The sequence below is a fragment of the Coccidioides immitis genome (genome assembly GCF_000149335.2).
Source record: "Coccidioides immitis RS genomic scaffold supercont3.1, whole genome shotgun sequence".
Classification (NCBI taxonomy): domain Eukaryota; kingdom Fungi; phylum Ascomycota; class Eurotiomycetes; order Onygenales; family Onygenaceae; genus Coccidioides; species Coccidioides immitis.
Window position 1 is genome coordinate 6,307,277 of NW_004504310.1, and position 16,491 is coordinate 6,323,767.

Consider the following 16,491-nt stretch of genomic DNA (forward strand, 5'->3'; position numbering starts at 1 on the left):
TCAAAGGTCGTCTAGAAAAGGAGAAAATGGCTGGAGTTGGGCGCGTGCAACCCCTGGTCTTTGGCTTTTTGCGGTAATTTTGGAGTTTATTACAACATTGGGATCTTGAAAACAATACTTGGAAGAAAAGCCGTTAGAAATAGGCTGGAATCTGGCAACAGTGGACTATTCCAGGTGACAGAATAATGAAATTAGGAGAGGAATAATGGAAGGCATTCAAAGTTTGTCCATGGTGATGTTGGATTAAAAATAAGTGGTGGAATACCAGGCCAAAGCAAAATTTTTCCTATGTTCAATTGATACAGATACAGTAGTGTTTTCAGTAAGAACAGATGCTGAGTGTCATCACAGAACATATAGGCAGGGAATCTCAGCCCTGTTCACTTAAAGCTGGCCCATGGTGTCTTGACATTATACTTGCCGTGAAGGCGGCCATTCTGTAATCCATGACACCAACGCACTCAATCAGAGGGTATACGGATGCGGGACAGGCTCTGTGCAAGGTCCAAATGGCACGCATATGCAACTGACCAATCAAAGGGATAAGTAGGTGGTTATGTCGGTAAGGAGGACAAACTTGAAATTCTAGGGCACAGAAGACTCAGAGCTCGGGCATGCTGGTGCTCAACCGTTCCAGTCGTGATGTTATAGCGTCAATGACAGCAGCTCTAGATTGTATCACCCTATTAGTCACAATAAATGACAGGAGGAGCTGGGGCAACATACTCTCTTTCAACCATATTCATCGCATCTGCAACTTTCGCCTTCTGTAGTCGTGGCGGAACATGCAATGGACTTGAACGCGCGTCGATACGGGTGGGGGTAGCTTCATTGGAATTATCGGAAGACCGTTTCGATTCAGATACAAGTTCCTTAGCCAAAGATTTCGCCTATAACCAACACTATCAGTAAAAGGGCCGGAATAATATCATCAACATAGCGGCTTCATACGGTTTTGAGTCTTTCAAGCAATTCGGTTCTTTCATCGCCATCAGCTCCTCCGAGTGATTCTGTTAGTGTATCGACCTCTCGAATCCAACCCTTTTCTTTATCACTTATTGGCCGACCGCCAGCCCTCAATAGTTTGCTCCGAAGAGAGTTATATCGCAAGATTAACTCTTTTTGCTTGGACTGAACGGCGGCCATCCTCGAATCAAGAGCTTCTTCGCGGCCAGCTATGTCAGGTCGTTGGACTCGCCGAACAGTTCCCCGAGAGACATCATTTATTCTTTCTGCAATATCCACCAGCTGGCACAATTGATCGCGCATCTCTCCTTGCAATCGCTCGCATCTTCGGAAAAGATCTGAAGCGGCTTTTTCGAGAGCGTGAGTATATGCACTGAGGATCCTATGAGCACTGGTTATGACATCGAGAGTTGATGGCGACAAGCGAATGGGATCTTTCAAGGCATGTCTGCGACCATGGGGTACATGATCGTTGATAAACGTCTCTAACGGGGTGATAGAGTAAAGAACCGAAGGGACTTGGTACGGCGCACGTTGAGGGATACCCATGTAAGCCTGATGAATGTTGATATCCGGTTCAACGGGGATGAGATCTTGGGCGCTTTCCAAATCTCCGGTTGCTGCCGATTCCAGAACCAAAGCAGAAACCTGAGACGGGGCATAGGTGAGTAGCATATAACCTAAATCGAAATCGTACATCACCGAGCTGTTCGTGAGGTGCTCATGACTGTCATCTCTAGACTCTGGAAGTTGAATAAGCTGTTCTCGTTCAGCAATGACACCGTCACAGATAATATTGATGCGGAAGGATGATCCGGTTGTATCTTCGGATTGTAACTCTGGCTCAATTCGCTGCGCCCAAGAGGACAGGGAGATAAACGTAACACTGTTAGCAGTAGTCACAAAGAAATTATACCTTGATACGGCATCTCCTGCGAATGTAGGCCAAGAGTTGGCCTGATAATACTTTTCTCTTACAGTCTCTAAGGACTCAAGCAGCAAGAGCTCTGAAGCTTCCGACACGGGCATGGTGAAGGTTCCCTGGCCCTTTCTCGGGAGCCATTGCCCCTCAATTCCATCCATTTCAAGAGCTATATGAACCATGCCCTTTTCGGTCGCGAGGCAAATAATGGTCCCTGATATTCCCTCTTGTTTATTCTCACCAAGGAGATCTCCATCATCTTCACCTGCTAAGAGGTCTTCGGTTTCCGACTTAGCAGCGATCACAAAGATATCCGTTATATCAAGATCATCCGGCTCCTCCTCGATGCTGAACTGAAATGGGCCTTGAAGCCTTGGTATAGGGCTGGGTTTTGTTGGCCGAGATCGGATTTCCGAAAATCCGGACTCATCTGCTAGTGATATCGGGTCTTGACTGTCGATATCTTGGAGCCATGTATACTGCTGTTCAACAGCTTTCCGTTCATCATCATCCTTAGACATATCCTCTTGTGCAGCTGCCAATTTATGGACTATTGATGCAGTTAAGCATGGAATAGCCAGCGACGGAGAGCGCCACTTCGACGGTAGAAGAGGGCAAAGCGCATAGACATCTCCCTGTCTCATTGATATCCACAGTGTCATTGGTGCCCACGCATTTTCGTCATCGTACCCGTGACCACCAAAACATGCTGATGCGGCTTCCATGTCAAATATGTCGGCAGAAAATCCTTTGTTCTGACCAAACCCTGAGGGTGCGAAATCTTCTTCGGAAGACGTCCCATCAACTAGCTTTTTCAAATCGATAGCAAGAGCAGGGCGATCAAAGGACCAGTGGTCTCTCCGGTCAACCTCCCAAACGCGGACGGCGGAGTCTGCAGTGACTGTAATGATACATCCTCCATAGCTATCATACACTCCCAAAGGGTGCCAAAGTGCGCAAATGACTGGGGATTCAGGGATGACATGCGTGGCAGGGCCAAGCTGGTATGTCCTCAGCCGTAGAGGGGAGAAATCCGGGCCTGACAGGTGAGACGAGTCTGGTAAAATGGCAACATGGATGGTATGGGCCGTAAGGATGGCGAGGAAAGCTCCATTCGGTGAAATGACGAGTTGTCGTATTTGTCCATATATCGGCGCAGTAAGAACCTAGGGAAGTTAGGGACAATTATTAACACTCCAGAACAAGCCTAACACACCCTGTAGTGCGACGAGCTGTCTGCGAAACTCGTCCCGTCATCGCCCGTGTCTGTCACAGCTCCCTTTCCATTTAAGCCGCCATTTTTAGGTATTCTTATAGAACCAGAGAACGAACTTCCTCCATCCGTAGATCCAAAGCCTGTCTCTTTTCTCTTTTGCCTCACTCTTTCCTGCCACTGGTCTTTTAGCAGGGAAAGATTTGCCCATCGAATCTGATTATCCACCACGGCGAATACTTCAGTGCCCCTCCGCGCTAAGATTTTGATCGGTCCAAAGTACGACTCGGTATCTCTCTCGGCATACTTGTTCGAATTCGAGCTCGAGAAGAATGTAGCGCCTGGGGAGGGCCTGGACAGCCAGGCAGGCGCGTAGTCTACTACTCGCGGCATCGTGGGCCGGCTTAGAAAATTGCGAAAGGATTGTCAGTGTCGGTATTTCGTCCAAAGCGAAAAGAATTGTAGTTAATTCAGGTTCGCTGATATCAAGATCATGACAATAAGAAAATATGGCTCTGCCGTTTCATGTTGTTAATCCCCCGTTCGGAGCTTGAAGTTGGTTGCTTTTTCTGCGGAGCACGTCGTAACTGCTCAAGCTTGGGTTGAGGCCACACGCGCCAAGCCAAGAGCTCTCACGAACGAAAACACCAGCTTTGACTTACGCAGAGACAAACATCCAAATGTTGCCCCCTCAATCGTCATTGTCGATGGAGCAAAGAAAGATGAGGACGACTGTCGAGAGGCTGGATAAACCCAGCACGTATTATTTGGGAAAGGCAAGTATTCAATGCGACCCTATACGTTCTCGCGCCAACTGCTAACTTGCCGCCGGATAGAATAAGAGACGAAAACTGGGTCAAGGTCGGGAGGAGCCTGACGAGAAGATTGAAGCCGAGGACCCTTTAAAGGATGCCACTACTCTTTACGTTGGGAATTTGTGCGTATACATGATAAGCGTTTACACTGAAAGGAGAAGCCTGACCTCCTATTCTTGTAGATCCTTTTACACGACTGAAGAACAAATTCACGAACTTTTCGCCAAGTAAGATCAGACCTGCGACTTCAAAAGTGATGAAAGAGGTACTGATGCCTGGTGAGCAGATGCGGCGAGATCAAGCGACTAGTGATGGGCCTTGACCGATTCGCAAAAACTCCATGCGGCTTCTGCTTTGTTGAATATTACACGCATCAGGATGCCCTCGACTGCATGAAATACATTGGAGGCACAAAGTTGGATGAAAGAATAATCAGAACTGATTTGGACCCTGGATTTCAGGAAGGAAGACAATATGGGTATGCCCTTTCGACCAGAGACCTGGAAGATCATTGCGCTTACAGTTTCAAACAGTCGGGGTAAGTCTGGCGGCCAAGTGAGAGACGAATACAGAGACGAATACGACCCTGGCCGCGGGGGATACGGTCGTGCAATCGCAGAAGAGAGACGCCGGGAGGAAGAACAATATGGAAGAGGCAGGTAGGCTGTGTGGGTTTCCAGGGTTACTGGCGCAAAAACGGCGTAAGACACAAACAAATACGGGTTACAATTCATAATTCAACCAAATTCTATCTGATGTCCAAACACAGTGTACAGGAAAAAAAAAAAAAAATTCTATATCCGTTTAAAGATTCTATCGACAAACCAGTGTTAGGTTTGAGCCTCCATAATGCGAGTCTGTTCCACAGCATTCTTCACTTGCCGAAGCCACCACATATGGATTCGCGGATCTTCTGTCAACTCGGGGTGAAAACTTGTACCAAACACGTTTCCCTGCCTAACAGCCACGATATCGCCAGCGTCCGAGTCAGTCGTGACATCCACACCGCGGTCCGCCAATCTGGCCGCTCTTCCAGGGAGTTTTGCAAGCACATCCACATGGTCGCTCATAGCTCCCTGCGCTACAACACTCTCTGGATGGCGCGACGGCGCAATTACTGTCCCGTCCTTTCTCTGCTTTTCAGCTTGTATAGAGTCGCCGCAGGTAAGGATCTTCTCCACCACTGGTGCTCGAATAAATACGCCCTGGAACGGTTGCGGCAGCTCGATATCATCCAGAGAAGAGAGGAAGGGCAAATCAAGGCTAGCCTGGAAACTCTCCGTTTGACGACCGAAATGGTTTCTGTTCACACGTACATCGAGTCCTCCGATAAGTTCCTGGCCACCTTGCTTCGTTCTATTTGCCGACTCAGCCAAAAGGATCAACCCAGCACAGGTTCCCCACGTTGGCTTTCGGCGAATTCTGCCAACGGCCTATTAGTTTCAATTGAAGAGGCTGGATGTTACGATTTGTTCTTCCCACGTACTTAACAAATTCCCGCAGCGGTTCTAGCAGGTTTGACCGCGCAGCTACCAGTGCAATGGCAGTGCTCTCGCCACCAGGGATAATCAGGGCATCACAGCTCTCGAGCTGCGACGGAGTTCGAACTTCAACGAAATTCCATGATTGAGGTACACTTGCTGCCAATCTCTTCGCGGCTTCCTGGAGCAACTTCAGATGTTCAATGAAAGCGCCTTGAAGGGCGAGAACCCCAACTGTAATAGTCATTGCATGATCCCCTTGGTGTGTGAGTCGACGGTGTGCTCGGCGCTTTCTCGACGCGGGACTTAGAAGATGCTGCGCCAATAACCGCTGTCGGATTTATGTCGGGCCGTAACATTAGATTTCTATCACGTGGTAGCTAGTTAGTTCCAAAGGCGGGGCTTAAATTTAAGGTTATCTATCAACTGATAAGATGCTGTCAAACCACCGACCGGTGATAGCGGATGCGTTTTCGTTTCGCAGTCGAGGGCGCGTGGCCGCGAGAACAGGAATGGCATCCTCTGCGGAGGAAACCAAAGAGCCATGCTTGTCCCGTGGACTGACACGATGGTACATGGACATGCGAGGTCTCTCAGCCAGCACCTCGTCTCTTCCACTACTCTTCACTCTCCAGCCGGATGACCAGGAGGCGGTGAAGAGGTTCTATCATCTGGCGGATAGGCACATGTCCCTTGCATCATGCTTGCTTAAATATCTCTTCATTCATCGCACATGTCACGTCCCGTGGAGTAGGATAGTTATCAGTCGAACTCCTGCACCCCACAAAAGACCATGCTATATCCCATTACCCTCCGCGGATGGCGGTGAGAACAAGCTACCTATTCTCAATGTGGAATTCAATGTCAGCCATCAGGCTTCGCTTGTAGCATTGGCCGGCTATATTATCCCCGGAGGCTCTCCAACCAGTGCTGCCTCCGCTACGAATACACAATCCATACCATCGCCCACTGAAACGCCTGCCACACCACAAGTCGGCATCGATATAACGTGTACAGACGAACGCGCCAGGCGCGGCAAAAGTTCAATCCCAACAACTGAAGTAGATCTATGCTCCTTCATAGACATCTACGCTGAAGTCTTCTCCCCCCGAGAAATAGAGATCATGAAATCTAACCCGACTTCGCAACATTCACAAGCTGCTGTGCCTCTTAGCCTTGAGGGATCGATTCAATACCGTCTGCGCCGCTTCTACACTTACTGGGCGCTGAAAGAAGCATACATAAAAATGACTGGCGAAGCACTGCTCGCACCATGGCTGCGGCAATTAGAGTTCGTCAACGTCAATCCGCCGGAGCCGGCGATGGACGGGGAACGGCCGGCATGGGGCTCACCTCGGACGGATGTGCAAGTGTGGATGTATGGGCAAAAAGTGGAAAATGTGAGGATCGAGACCGTTTCTTTTGGGAAAGAGTATGTGGTTGCGACGGCGACCAGAGGGCCGGGACTTGGCACTGGTCTCGCCACATGGGGTGATTTTAGGTCTATTGATATTGACGCCGACGTTGCTCCGTGTGCTTTGGGTAAATGCCAATGCCCCAAATGAAGGGGTTTTCGGGTTATATTGGATGGGTGGATTGTATGAAGTTTTGAGATTGATATCACTCAATCTACATCTATCTGTGAAGTACATACAAATACATATTACCCGGCATCTGCATGTTATCTCCAAATTATGTAGCTATGCGTATGCATGCAACCTTCAAGCCGAGATTAAGAACGGGTCATCCACGTCCTGATAAACTTTGGACTGACGTTCACGAGATAGGTGGTGCTCTAAATTTAGAACCATAAAGGGGATATGAAAACATATAATGGTATTAAACACAGGTGTTGGGAAGGGGAGAAGAGAGAGCAAAAAAAAAAAAAAAAAAAAAAAAACCAAAGCGCCGATGCCATGCGAAAGTCGTCTATTATATTCACGTCACTTGTCTTCAGCTCTCCATTTTGGTATCAAGCGAGTCATCGAGTCGTCCACGTCGTGTCCTTTCTATAGTGTAGAAGCAGGGGGTCGAGGTAACTGGCCGTGGCGCGTTGCCCCGTGCGAGTCGGATAGAACACCGCCGTGTTCGATTAAAAGGTAAACTTCTATAGCAGATATCGAATATTTATATTTCGACGGCGCTGGACTGGCCGGCGTGCGGCTGGGCGGGTTTGAATGCTGTTCCGTTCGCTAGTGCCTCCCTTGACTTGTGCATTTCCATAAGAGTCTCGAGCATAGATTCTCTAGTTTTCACTGCGAGGTCGTCGACATCAGCGGTAGTCAGGCTTTTAGTGCTAATGGGCGGGAGCACTAGTTCGATCATGTTAGTTCGGCAAATCTAGTGCAGTCTTGGAGACGAATGCACCAACCTTTGATCTTGATGTCACCAGCATCAAACCTCAGCTTCTTGATATTCAACACATGCGAGTAATTCTCCACTACAATCGGCACGATATCGACGCCTGCCTGCACCGCCAGATGGAAAGCTCCCTTTTTAAACGGCAACAAGCACGGTTCCGACGAATAACTCCTCGTTCCCTCCGGAAAGATGAACACGCTCTGCCTCTGCTTCCGCATCTGCTCCGCCGCACCGTCAAACGCCTTCAGCGCCGTCTGCCGATTCGCACGATCGATAAACACCGTTCCGGAGAGCGCCATGAACCATCCTAAGAAGGGCACGTTCCTCAGGGACTTCTTCGCCGTCACGCTGCAGTAAGGAGGAAACACGGCGCCGAGCATCAACACATCCAACTCCGTCTGGTGGTTCCCGATAAACACAGCAGGCCGCGTGGACAGATGCTGCTTTCCTTCCACAATGTCAAAGTACGTCCCTGTGGTCAACCACATCACCCATTTGAAACTGCGGGCCACGGCCCACTGCGAAACCTGGCCATAGCCGGCTACCCTGAGGACTATCGATGCGAAGACTCCGTATGTTGCGCAGACGAGTAAGGAGGCGTACGCGGCGAGGCAGCGAGCGAAGAAGCCGGCCCGTGGGGCCTTGATGGAGAGGCCGAAGAGGCCGACGGTGAGAGCGACGTAGGACGTCAGTCCGGAGACGACATATGAAAGAATGGACATCCTTTTTTCTTTTTCTTTTTTTTTTTTAAAAAAAATTTTTTTTTAGCTGCGATCGGAGTGAACCAATCGCCAGGAGAGAGACTCGAGGCTGGGAAAGGGGAAAACTACTCCGTTGAGTGGCCGGAGCGAGGTTTGGGGGTTCCCGAAAAAAAAATTTTGGGGTGAATTTTCCTCCCCAAGCCGTGGCGTGCCAAATGTTGAGAGACGACGTCGGAACGGCTCATGAAGCGATTAAGGAAAAATATGATTCTGTCCCCTTCCTACATTCTCTCACGGCATGGTACCTTTGTTGGCGAATATAATTCTACGCCCGTCCAACTTCGAGGATAATATATTTGTTAATTGTAGCCTGCTTGCAATCTCGGCCTGCAGCCCATCTGACCTCTCCAGAACTCATGATCAGTCCAAAGACGACCACCTCGGCACATGGGCATTTTCCCCGAAGCTTGCAAAACAGGATCTAAACCATCACCGTGTATTTCTTGCAGACCACCTGCATGGTGACTTTGAGATTTACCCCGGCTCAATTAATGATAAGTGGGTATAGTCAAGTGATAGATACAGCACATTCTTTTAGGATCCAGGACACCCAAAGCCCCAGCGCCTCCGGAGCAAAGGTCGAGGAAGCACCGGGTCAAAATGATGAAATAAAATACTATAGAAGGGTCACGACGCTCATGAAAAGAGAAAACGCTGCAGAAACTAGCTCTCACCAGAAGCTGTCGAAAAAAAGTTTCAACGCCTGTCCCCAAGGGCTCCAACCACATGCTCATGCTCAATGTCACCTTATTTCCAACGCCAATGCATAGACAAAAAATGGCTGTTTGCACAATCGAGCCCCGTGATAGCCGTCGGCCGCGATCCGCCATCGGAAGCAAGTCGCCGGATTTGTGTAAAGGAAAGAAACGGAGGGGATGGGGCAACGACGGTATCGAACGGACTAGATTGGGTTGTAGGAATGAGTCCTAGCTCATATCATCATCGAAATCATCGGGGCTATCCAACGACTCCATGGCATCTTTGATAAACTGGGCGGCCTAAAGCCAACGGTTAGTTTCAAAGTCTTCTTCATAGACACTTCAACGCTTCTGGATACCTTTGGATCCAAGTTCAAGGCAGTTGTGAAATGCTTAATCGCATTGCTTTTATCATGCATCATTTTGTAGAACTTGCCGAGAAGATAATGGACATTAGGCTCATCGGGTGCAATATCCTTCAAGATTTTTAATTCTGCGTGAGCGTGTTTGACTTCATGAAGTTTCAACAGAGTCCGAGCCTTGCGCAACCGTGGAACAACCGCCTGTGGTGACAGAGTGCAGCCTCGAGCATACTGCAGCAACGCGCCCTTCTGGTTTCCCATCCGTTCCAACACTAGGCCAATACAGCAGATTAGCACGACATTAGTTGGATTGATGTTCGACGCCGTTCGATAATGCTGCTCTGCAAACTTGAATTTGCCCATCTTTTCATAGACCTTGCCCAATCCATACCAGGCATTATAATGCCTGTTGTCAGCGCCAATCGCATGCCGATAAGCATCCATCGCTTTGTCGTGCTCTTCATTGGAAAGATACTCATGTCCTTGCAAAGTAAAGGCGTACGCAAACCGTGGGTCAACCTGCGTGGCACGCTGAAAACACTTCAGGGCTTGGTCGTGGTCACCTTCCAGAGAAAACGAATTTCCTATCGCGCACCATGCCTGTGGCGATAGCCGATCAACTTCCATGAGCTCATGCGCGAGGTATGCTAGTTCAACGGCATTTTTGAGATGCCAGAGGACCGTTGAATAGACCTCCATATCCTCCAAACTGTGTGGTGCAATGGTCCGAACTCGAATGAAGTATTTCTCCGCTTCGCCGTATTGCGCTTGCTCATAATATGCACGTCCAAGTTGTGACAGGACCCACGGCGTTTCTCTCTGGCTTTGAGGTAAGGAACTAAAAATTTGGATAGCTTCCTGGCATCGATAATTCGACAACATGTTGAAACCAGTAGCAAGCTTCGAGAATAGTTCTAGAATCCAGCCTATAGCCTCAATCTCTTTTGATTTGTCGGGAGGCGAAGCCTTACTCTGATTACCATGGGCGCTTTCCTTCCTGTCGATATCCATAGGCTCTGTGACCGCTTTACGGCTACCGCTAGCAACTCTCGTCGTAGTTGAACCGGAAGCACTTCGAGTTTTTACACCGGTGGACTTGACCTTTTTAATATCGCGGCCTTCCTTTGTTCCGAGACCACTCGCCGAAGCAGAAATCTTACTTGCACTTGGGCGAATTTGGTTGAATAATCGGACACTCCTTCGCTGCGGGGCCCCGGGCTCGGTTAATTGCGTAGATGAACTCGGTGCGATGTGTCCAGATACTGTTCTCTTACGCTCGGAAACGAGGGGTACCGGGGCTTCTCGAGTAGAAACCCCTTCTTCGGCTTCAGCACGAGAGCGAGTTTTCATTCTCGAGACAGTGGATTTCATCTTGGGAGGTGGATCAAGGTCGAGGCCCAGGACCTGCATGGACCGCTGCTTCCGTGCCGGCGCAAGTGGCGGTTCCCCAAAAGATTCAGATCCCATTCCCCCACCCCCATTGGTTCGGAAGTCGTCAGAATCGCTTTGAGCAATAGGCGTTTCCATGCCTTCGCTGCCTGAGATGACATTCATGGAGTTTCCGTTCAACTTTTCCCACAGCGCAGAGCTTCCGGTTGTTTCCGCCCGAGGATTGAGAGAAATAAACGGATCAACGTTGTTATTCGAATGCGGCTGTACCTGCAGCGGACCAGTTGCTGGTAAATCTTTATCAAAAGACGCAAGATTCTCAGCTGATGGAGAAGCCGTTAAAACGGCTATCATCTCCGGCGTCATTTTATAAATATTGGGAATTCGAACGCTTGCTCCTGCCGGAAAGAATCAAATTAACACGATCCTTAAACGATATGGTCAGGGAGCCATCTCACCTGCTTCGCAGAGGCCAAGAAAAGCGTCCCAAAGAAAAGGATTTAATTTCAGGGCTTCGACGTAGCAATCTACAGCCTTATGTATATCTTTGTGAGCTTTCCACAGCCGTCCCTGGAGACACTGAACCGCGGCGGCGTCGGGTAGATGCTGGCGACGACTTTCACTGTGTTTATCTAGTTGCGATGATAGTCAGCATTGGCTATACAAATACAAAGGAAAGAGTTCTTCCACGAAATTCTTTCTAAAAAGGAAACGACTTTATGTGCGACCCACTCCAATTATTCCTTGAAATCCAGTGTGGCCTGCTGCGCTCCAAAGCTGTGATTCCTTCGATATACTTTCCAAGGTCAAGGCATGCTTGGGCGTATATGTATGAGCATCCAAGATGTGTACCTCTGGAGCCAGAATTCCTGCTGACTTCCCACGCTGCTTTTGACTGGCCGGCTAGAAGGTGACAAAGGGATAGTAAGTAGGCCGCTTCCGAAGATCTCGGTTCGAATGCATGTAGGCGGCCAGCGACAAAAAGGGCGTTTCGAATAAGGTTGTTGTCAAGGTGATAGTAGACCAATTGCCGTAGCTGGTTGGAGATATGGGGTGCTGAAGGGGGCATGGTTGCAAGTTGGAGGAGACGGCGGTGTCTAGGAGGCACGGCGATATCTAGGTAAATGGAAGGTCTGCAGGAGAGAGTAGATAGCCGTAAGAAGGTGCTAGGGATGATAGCGAGGAGACGTGAGAGGCGAGGAGGGCGCCGGATGCTTCAGCGTTAAAGCGCAGTCCACAGTTGAGGGGTTGTTGAATGGAACCGTGCACGGGACGGGCTGCTCATGGAAAAAAAAAGGGAAGTCCCAGAACACTGCAGATCAGATCGAAAACGAAACTGATAACTAGATCTTGAAGGTTGTGGGTACCTGTCAGATCTGTCACGGAAGTTATCGCGCGGTTCGTCACCTGGCAGCTGACCAGACTCGGGGGTGGCAGGACATGACGAGGAAAATAATTGGTTGAACAATGAGCAATGACCGCAGCTGCTCAAGCGGAAGTGAATGGAACTGATGAAAGGTATCTCAGTGAGATCTGAATACTGTGGATAATGCTTGGGTCAAGAGAGCGGACAAGGCAGCCTTGAGCGAGATGGCGAGAGAGAGAGAGAGAGAGCGCAGGCAAGCAGAATGTTTTGGTTTGGTGGTTGTGGTGTGGCTGGTGCCTTTGGGGCTTGGTCGTGGAGGGCAACTAAGTCCTTGACCAGCAAGCAACTCGAGTCTGTCCTCTCTCTATATCCATCTCCCCTTTTGCGTGCGTGTCTCTATGTTTATCTCTCTCTGTGCATGTCTTGTCTCTCTGTCTGTGTGCCTATCTATGTGTCTGTTTCTGTCTTCCCCCGGGAGTGCTGAAAGCTTACTACACCTAAACTAGGTACGCTCCACAGAGCATTTCGCTCATACGTCCTGGTCCTTTGGGGACTTCTTATGGGAATGCTTTCAAGAGGGATACACAGCGAAGCCTGATGGTTAATCGCCGCTGAATGAATGCCAGCCCTTTACGGCTGAGAAGAAAGCCATCTGTGCTTTCGTCTTTTGGCATTTGGCCCTTTGTCCGTCACCATTTCCACAGCATACATACATAAAGACACGAATGGATTCAGACGGATGCGGGCATTCTCTTTGAATGCGCCAATAACATGGCTGCCATCCTCAGAACAACATGCCTGGTGCGGGGCCTCCGGAATGGCTGCTCGCTGCCAGTTGGCCGCGCCACGGTTCGTCTTCCCTCAAGCTTTCGCAGTACCAGCTCCTACATGCATTTTTGCCAGTGGAGCTTCAGTATACGTACAGTATAACGGTTGCTACGAGCATGATACACCTACTTGGTTTTCAAGAAACTCAACAGGCCGACCAGTCCAGCTATTGCTAATGAGCTCGTCCCGGTAATCCGGTTATGACCCGTGACGAAGATGTTTGCGGACGACTGCAAAAAACTTAATTAGGAAGTTAACTAGGCGAGTCATCAATCCCGGAGGTGAGGTTATGAGCTTCCGGACTCCCGGGAATTGTTCCCCGTACGTGGTTTCCATTGAGTTTGCCCACTTCTGAAGATCTTCCGCGCATTCTCCGGCATCCTACGCGATTTCTGTCAAGCTTCGAGGATTATACATTCCTATGAACCGGACATACTTTTCAACCAGGCTCCCTTGATTCTCGACGACAATGGAAGTATCCTACCACGAATCCAACATCTATATCATTCGCTGCATACAGGAGTCCACCCCAGTCCCAGTGAATCCATAATTGTTAGTACTTGCTAAAGCAAACCTCAGCATACCTGCCATATACAACTTGTCCCTGTCAGCGTTGCTAGCAGCCCGAAACGTGTTGATGACTTCCTCCAGGCTTTAGGTTACGCACAGCACTAAAATAAGCTTAAGTTGTTTTAGAGTTTGCTCTCAGTGGTACTACTGTCTACATAATATCTCCCAACTCCACTCGCGAATCTCCGTCTCTTCTTTCTTTCTTGCAGTTTCTGGTTACGTGGATAGAGTTGTCTCTCTCATAGCCTCTATACGCTGCGATACGATACAGAATAACCCCTATGAAACTAACGATCTCACCATGGATGACTGTATTCTTTGCGGTGATTACTTCAATGACTTCAGACGACACCTCGACAAAACATGGTTGGATGAATTTCGTGCAGGTCAGTGAACCGAAGATGCTTTCCCTTGCCATGAAACCAGCCAACTCCCTACAGTCTACTGTGTCGACGAAGAGTGTCGAATTTCCGGAATTGGCCGTGACCACGGCTATCTTCAAGGCACAGTGCTCGTCCCTTTGGACGAAACCACAAGATGGACTGACCGCGGCGTGCTCTTCATCCGCGTCTCTATGATGAGGCGGCCCTGTCGAAATGTGGATCGTGCCCGGGGCTTTATTTTTCATGATTCCTGCTGGCGGCTCCTTAAAGAAGTTTACAATCAGGACCCGATCCCACTGAGGCGACTTCTGGAAGTTTGTAAGTCAGTGCCCGTTGATGACCACAATCGTTTACTGTGGTCCCATGAATACGGCAGAAGGGAGTATAATTACCAAATATGGGATCAAGTGCCTTATGATCCATACAACGTACCAGACGTTCAGCACATACTCAGCAAACCTCTACACCTCCCTCGGTTTCAACCTAGCAGGAAAGCGAAATGTGCCAGGAAAGAACATGGAAGAAAAGCAAATAATCCTACGAGTACAATGCCAGACCTGTCAAATGACTCACATGAGAAAAATTACTTCAAGAAACTCCCGTTTGAGATACTAGAAGAAATAGCCTCTTACCTGGAGGTAGCGGACTTTCTTCGTCTCCGTTCTGTTTCCAAACCTTTCTGCCCGATATTCTCCAGTCGCAGGTTTTGGAAGATCAGATTTTGGAACGAGCGTGGATTCATATTTGAGGCCCTTGACAGTACTATCAAACGTCGCCTTAACTGGCAAAGCTTATATTGGCATACCAACGGCCCAAAGCTCTCGCTAGCCCTATCCAACAGGAAAAGGGTTTGGACGCTAAACCAGATGCTGCAAGAGAAATTGGATTTGAGATGGATCGAGGACCCAAAGTTGTGCCACGATGATCCAGGTGATGTGAACTGGGAGTGGAGAGAAGTGCATGGGGAGATGATCGAGGAGAGCTTTCGAGAATTCTCCAACGGTTGTCGCCGCTTTCACAGGCGATGGGCTACTCTGCCTCCCAATGTTACAAAAATCGGTGTCTCAACTATTCATGATGGGAGGGAAAGCTACGTTACGGGCATGCAAGTTATATCAGAGGGAAGCCAACCTCTTCAAATCGGTTACATGAACCCCATATCAGCAAGGCAGGTCTTTGCAGAGATCACCTCTCTCGAAGGCTTTACTGTAGCTGTCGGACCTGGGGGAATCCAAGCAGTACAAATGATCATGGGTAACGACTGCCAATCTGGTTGGTTAGGGAGGCCTGATGAAGAGGCAGCAGTCACTCGCCGGCTGGCAGCCGGTGAGCCAATATCTGCTCTTGCTATGGGATTCGACGTAAGGAAATTGCTACTATTTGGTGCTCGCAAGTCTCATTACTTACTTTCGTCCTAGGGATACAAAATGGTTAGCCTAGCAGTTGGTAAAAATACACTAATGCCAAACACGCGGCCCTTTAGCGACGACTTACGGGAAACTGCGTTGTGGCACCGCAGGATTCCTGGCCCAAATCATCATCTGAGCTATGAGTCGTTTGTGGGGCGAGATCCAACTTTTGGTTATTCTCCCCTACACGTCGCTTTGTTTGGTGGGCCTGGGGGTTGTTATCTTCGCTCGTTGTTTGGGATTTCGGTGTCTTACGCCGACCACGGTATAATGGGTATCGACTTTTTACATCGTGATGGACATGTTCCTTACGAATGTTGGCGACTTGGCTATCACACCTTCGGATTGCAAAGGGGCTTTTATATTGATGGACGGAATGGGGAGCTTATTGAGAGCGTGGACATCGACACATTCCATTATCCTGACGAGGTAGTACACGGCATCTCCAGGCATGGAGTGGTGAAATCTCTTAGAGCAAGTTTCTTTTCTTCTTCGAAACCCCACCCCCCCTCGCCCTTTTTTTTTTAACCTTCCTGGGTTTACCTCTAAAATCTTTTGCAGATCTACACAAACCGTGGTAGGTCGTATAACTTTTCCCGTTGGCCGCGTTTTGGTCCTGGTACGAAAAAGCCGCGGGCGATATCTCGTGTGCAGAAGGTAAGAGCAGCACCAGGAGCCGTAATTACGGGATTTTACGCCGCCCATGTAAGATCATGAACCAAATAAGCCCTCCTCACCTTCTCCATATAACTATTTAGGCTAAGGATATGACAGGGTCTACCGGGATTCTCTGGGGACGCAGTCCTACATAACCTGGGGGTTATATCAGAGAGAATCTCAGGAAGATGATACATTTTCTTAAGGCATCAATGGAAATATCTGATGATAGTTAAGGTGCCAGGATGTGTTAGATACTGATGTCTCTAACTGCCCTGATAGTAAACAATGATGCATAGATGTACTACCT

At 48.9% G+C, this 16,491-nt stretch overlaps 8 protein-coding genes across 8 annotated transcripts; 4 read left to right on the forward strand and 4 right to left on the reverse strand.

Annotated features, from left to right (window-relative positions):
• Positions 1-245: 245 nt before the first annotated feature.
• CIMG_00838 (uncharacterized protein) lies at positions 246-3,638 on the reverse strand. Its single transcript, XM_001247066.2, has 4 exons — positions 3,105-3,638; positions 952-3,054; positions 727-890; positions 246-668 (listed from the first exon to the last, which is right to left on the reverse strand). The coding sequence occupies exons 1-4, from the start codon at positions 3,492-3,494 to the stop codon at positions 602-604; spliced, it is 2,724 nt and encodes a 907-aa protein (XP_001247067.2). The 5' UTR covers positions 3,495-3,638; the 3' UTR covers positions 246-601.
• Positions 3,639-3,778: 140 nt separating this feature from the next.
• On the forward strand, positions 3,779-5,338 carry CIMG_00837 (nuclear cap-binding protein subunit 2). Its single transcript, XM_001247065.2, has 5 exons — positions 3,779-3,877; positions 3,938-4,038; positions 4,099-4,143; positions 4,203-4,394; positions 4,450-5,338. The coding sequence occupies exons 1-5, from the start codon at positions 3,782-3,784 to the stop codon at positions 4,577-4,579; spliced, it is 564 nt and encodes a 187-aa protein (XP_001247066.1). The 5' UTR covers positions 3,779-3,781; the 3' UTR covers positions 4,580-5,338.
• On the reverse strand, positions 4,640-5,668 carry CIMG_00836 (pyridoxal 5'-phosphate synthase, glutaminase subunit Pdx2). The gene is made up of 2 exons (XM_001247064.2): positions 5,403-5,668; positions 4,640-5,338 (listed from the first exon to the last, which is right to left on the reverse strand). The coding sequence occupies exons 1-2, from the start codon at positions 5,642-5,644 to the stop codon at positions 4,747-4,749; spliced, it is 834 nt and encodes a 277-aa protein (XP_001247065.1). The 5' UTR covers positions 5,645-5,668; the 3' UTR covers positions 4,640-4,746.
• A 163-nt stretch (positions 5,669-5,831) lies between these two features.
• Positions 5,832-6,962, forward strand: CIMG_00835 (4'-phosphopantetheinyl transferase NpgA; the record flags this gene model as incomplete). Its single annotated transcript, XM_001247063.2, has 1 exon — positions 5,832-6,962. One exon carries the CDS (start codon positions 5,832-5,834, stop codon positions 6,960-6,962), a length of 1,131 nt encoding a protein of 376 aa, XP_001247064.2.
• Positions 6,963-7,524: 562 nt separating this feature from the next.
• CIMG_00834 (1-acylglycerol-3-phosphate O-acyltransferase) lies at positions 7,525-8,480 on the reverse strand (the record flags this gene model as incomplete). The annotated part of the gene is made up of 2 exons (XM_001247062.1): positions 7,525-7,709; positions 7,769-8,480. 2 exons carry the CDS (start codon positions 8,478-8,480, stop codon positions 7,525-7,527), a joined length of 897 nt encoding a protein of 298 aa, XP_001247063.1.
• Positions 8,481-9,445: 965 nt separating this feature from the next.
• Positions 9,446-12,528, reverse strand: CIMG_00833 (bimA protein; the record flags this gene model as incomplete). The annotated part of the gene is made up of 4 exons (XM_001247061.2): positions 11,701-12,528; positions 11,427-11,600; positions 9,577-11,366; positions 9,446-9,517 (listed from the first exon to the last, which is right to left on the reverse strand). Exons 1-4 carry the CDS (start codon positions 12,035-12,037, stop codon positions 9,446-9,448), a joined length of 2,373 nt encoding a protein of 790 aa, XP_001247062.2. The 5' UTR covers positions 12,038-12,528.
• Positions 12,529-13,128: 600 nt separating this feature from the next.
• On the forward strand, positions 13,129-13,712 carry CIMG_12832 (uncharacterized protein; the record flags this gene model as incomplete). The annotated part of the gene is made up of 3 exons (XM_004445824.1): positions 13,129-13,258; positions 13,424-13,443; positions 13,683-13,712. 3 exons carry the CDS (start codon positions 13,129-13,131, stop codon positions 13,710-13,712), a joined length of 180 nt encoding a protein of 59 aa, XP_004445881.1.
• A 321-nt stretch (positions 13,713-14,033) lies between these two features.
• Positions 14,034-16,105, forward strand: CIMG_12833 (uncharacterized protein; the record flags this gene model as incomplete). Its single annotated transcript, XM_001247060.2, has 4 exons — positions 14,034-14,118; positions 14,173-15,476; positions 15,534-16,002; positions 16,086-16,105. The coding sequence occupies 4 exons, from the start codon at positions 14,034-14,036 to the stop codon at positions 16,103-16,105; spliced, it is 1,878 nt and encodes a 625-aa protein (XP_001247061.2).
• Positions 16,106-16,491: the final 386 nt, after the last annotated feature.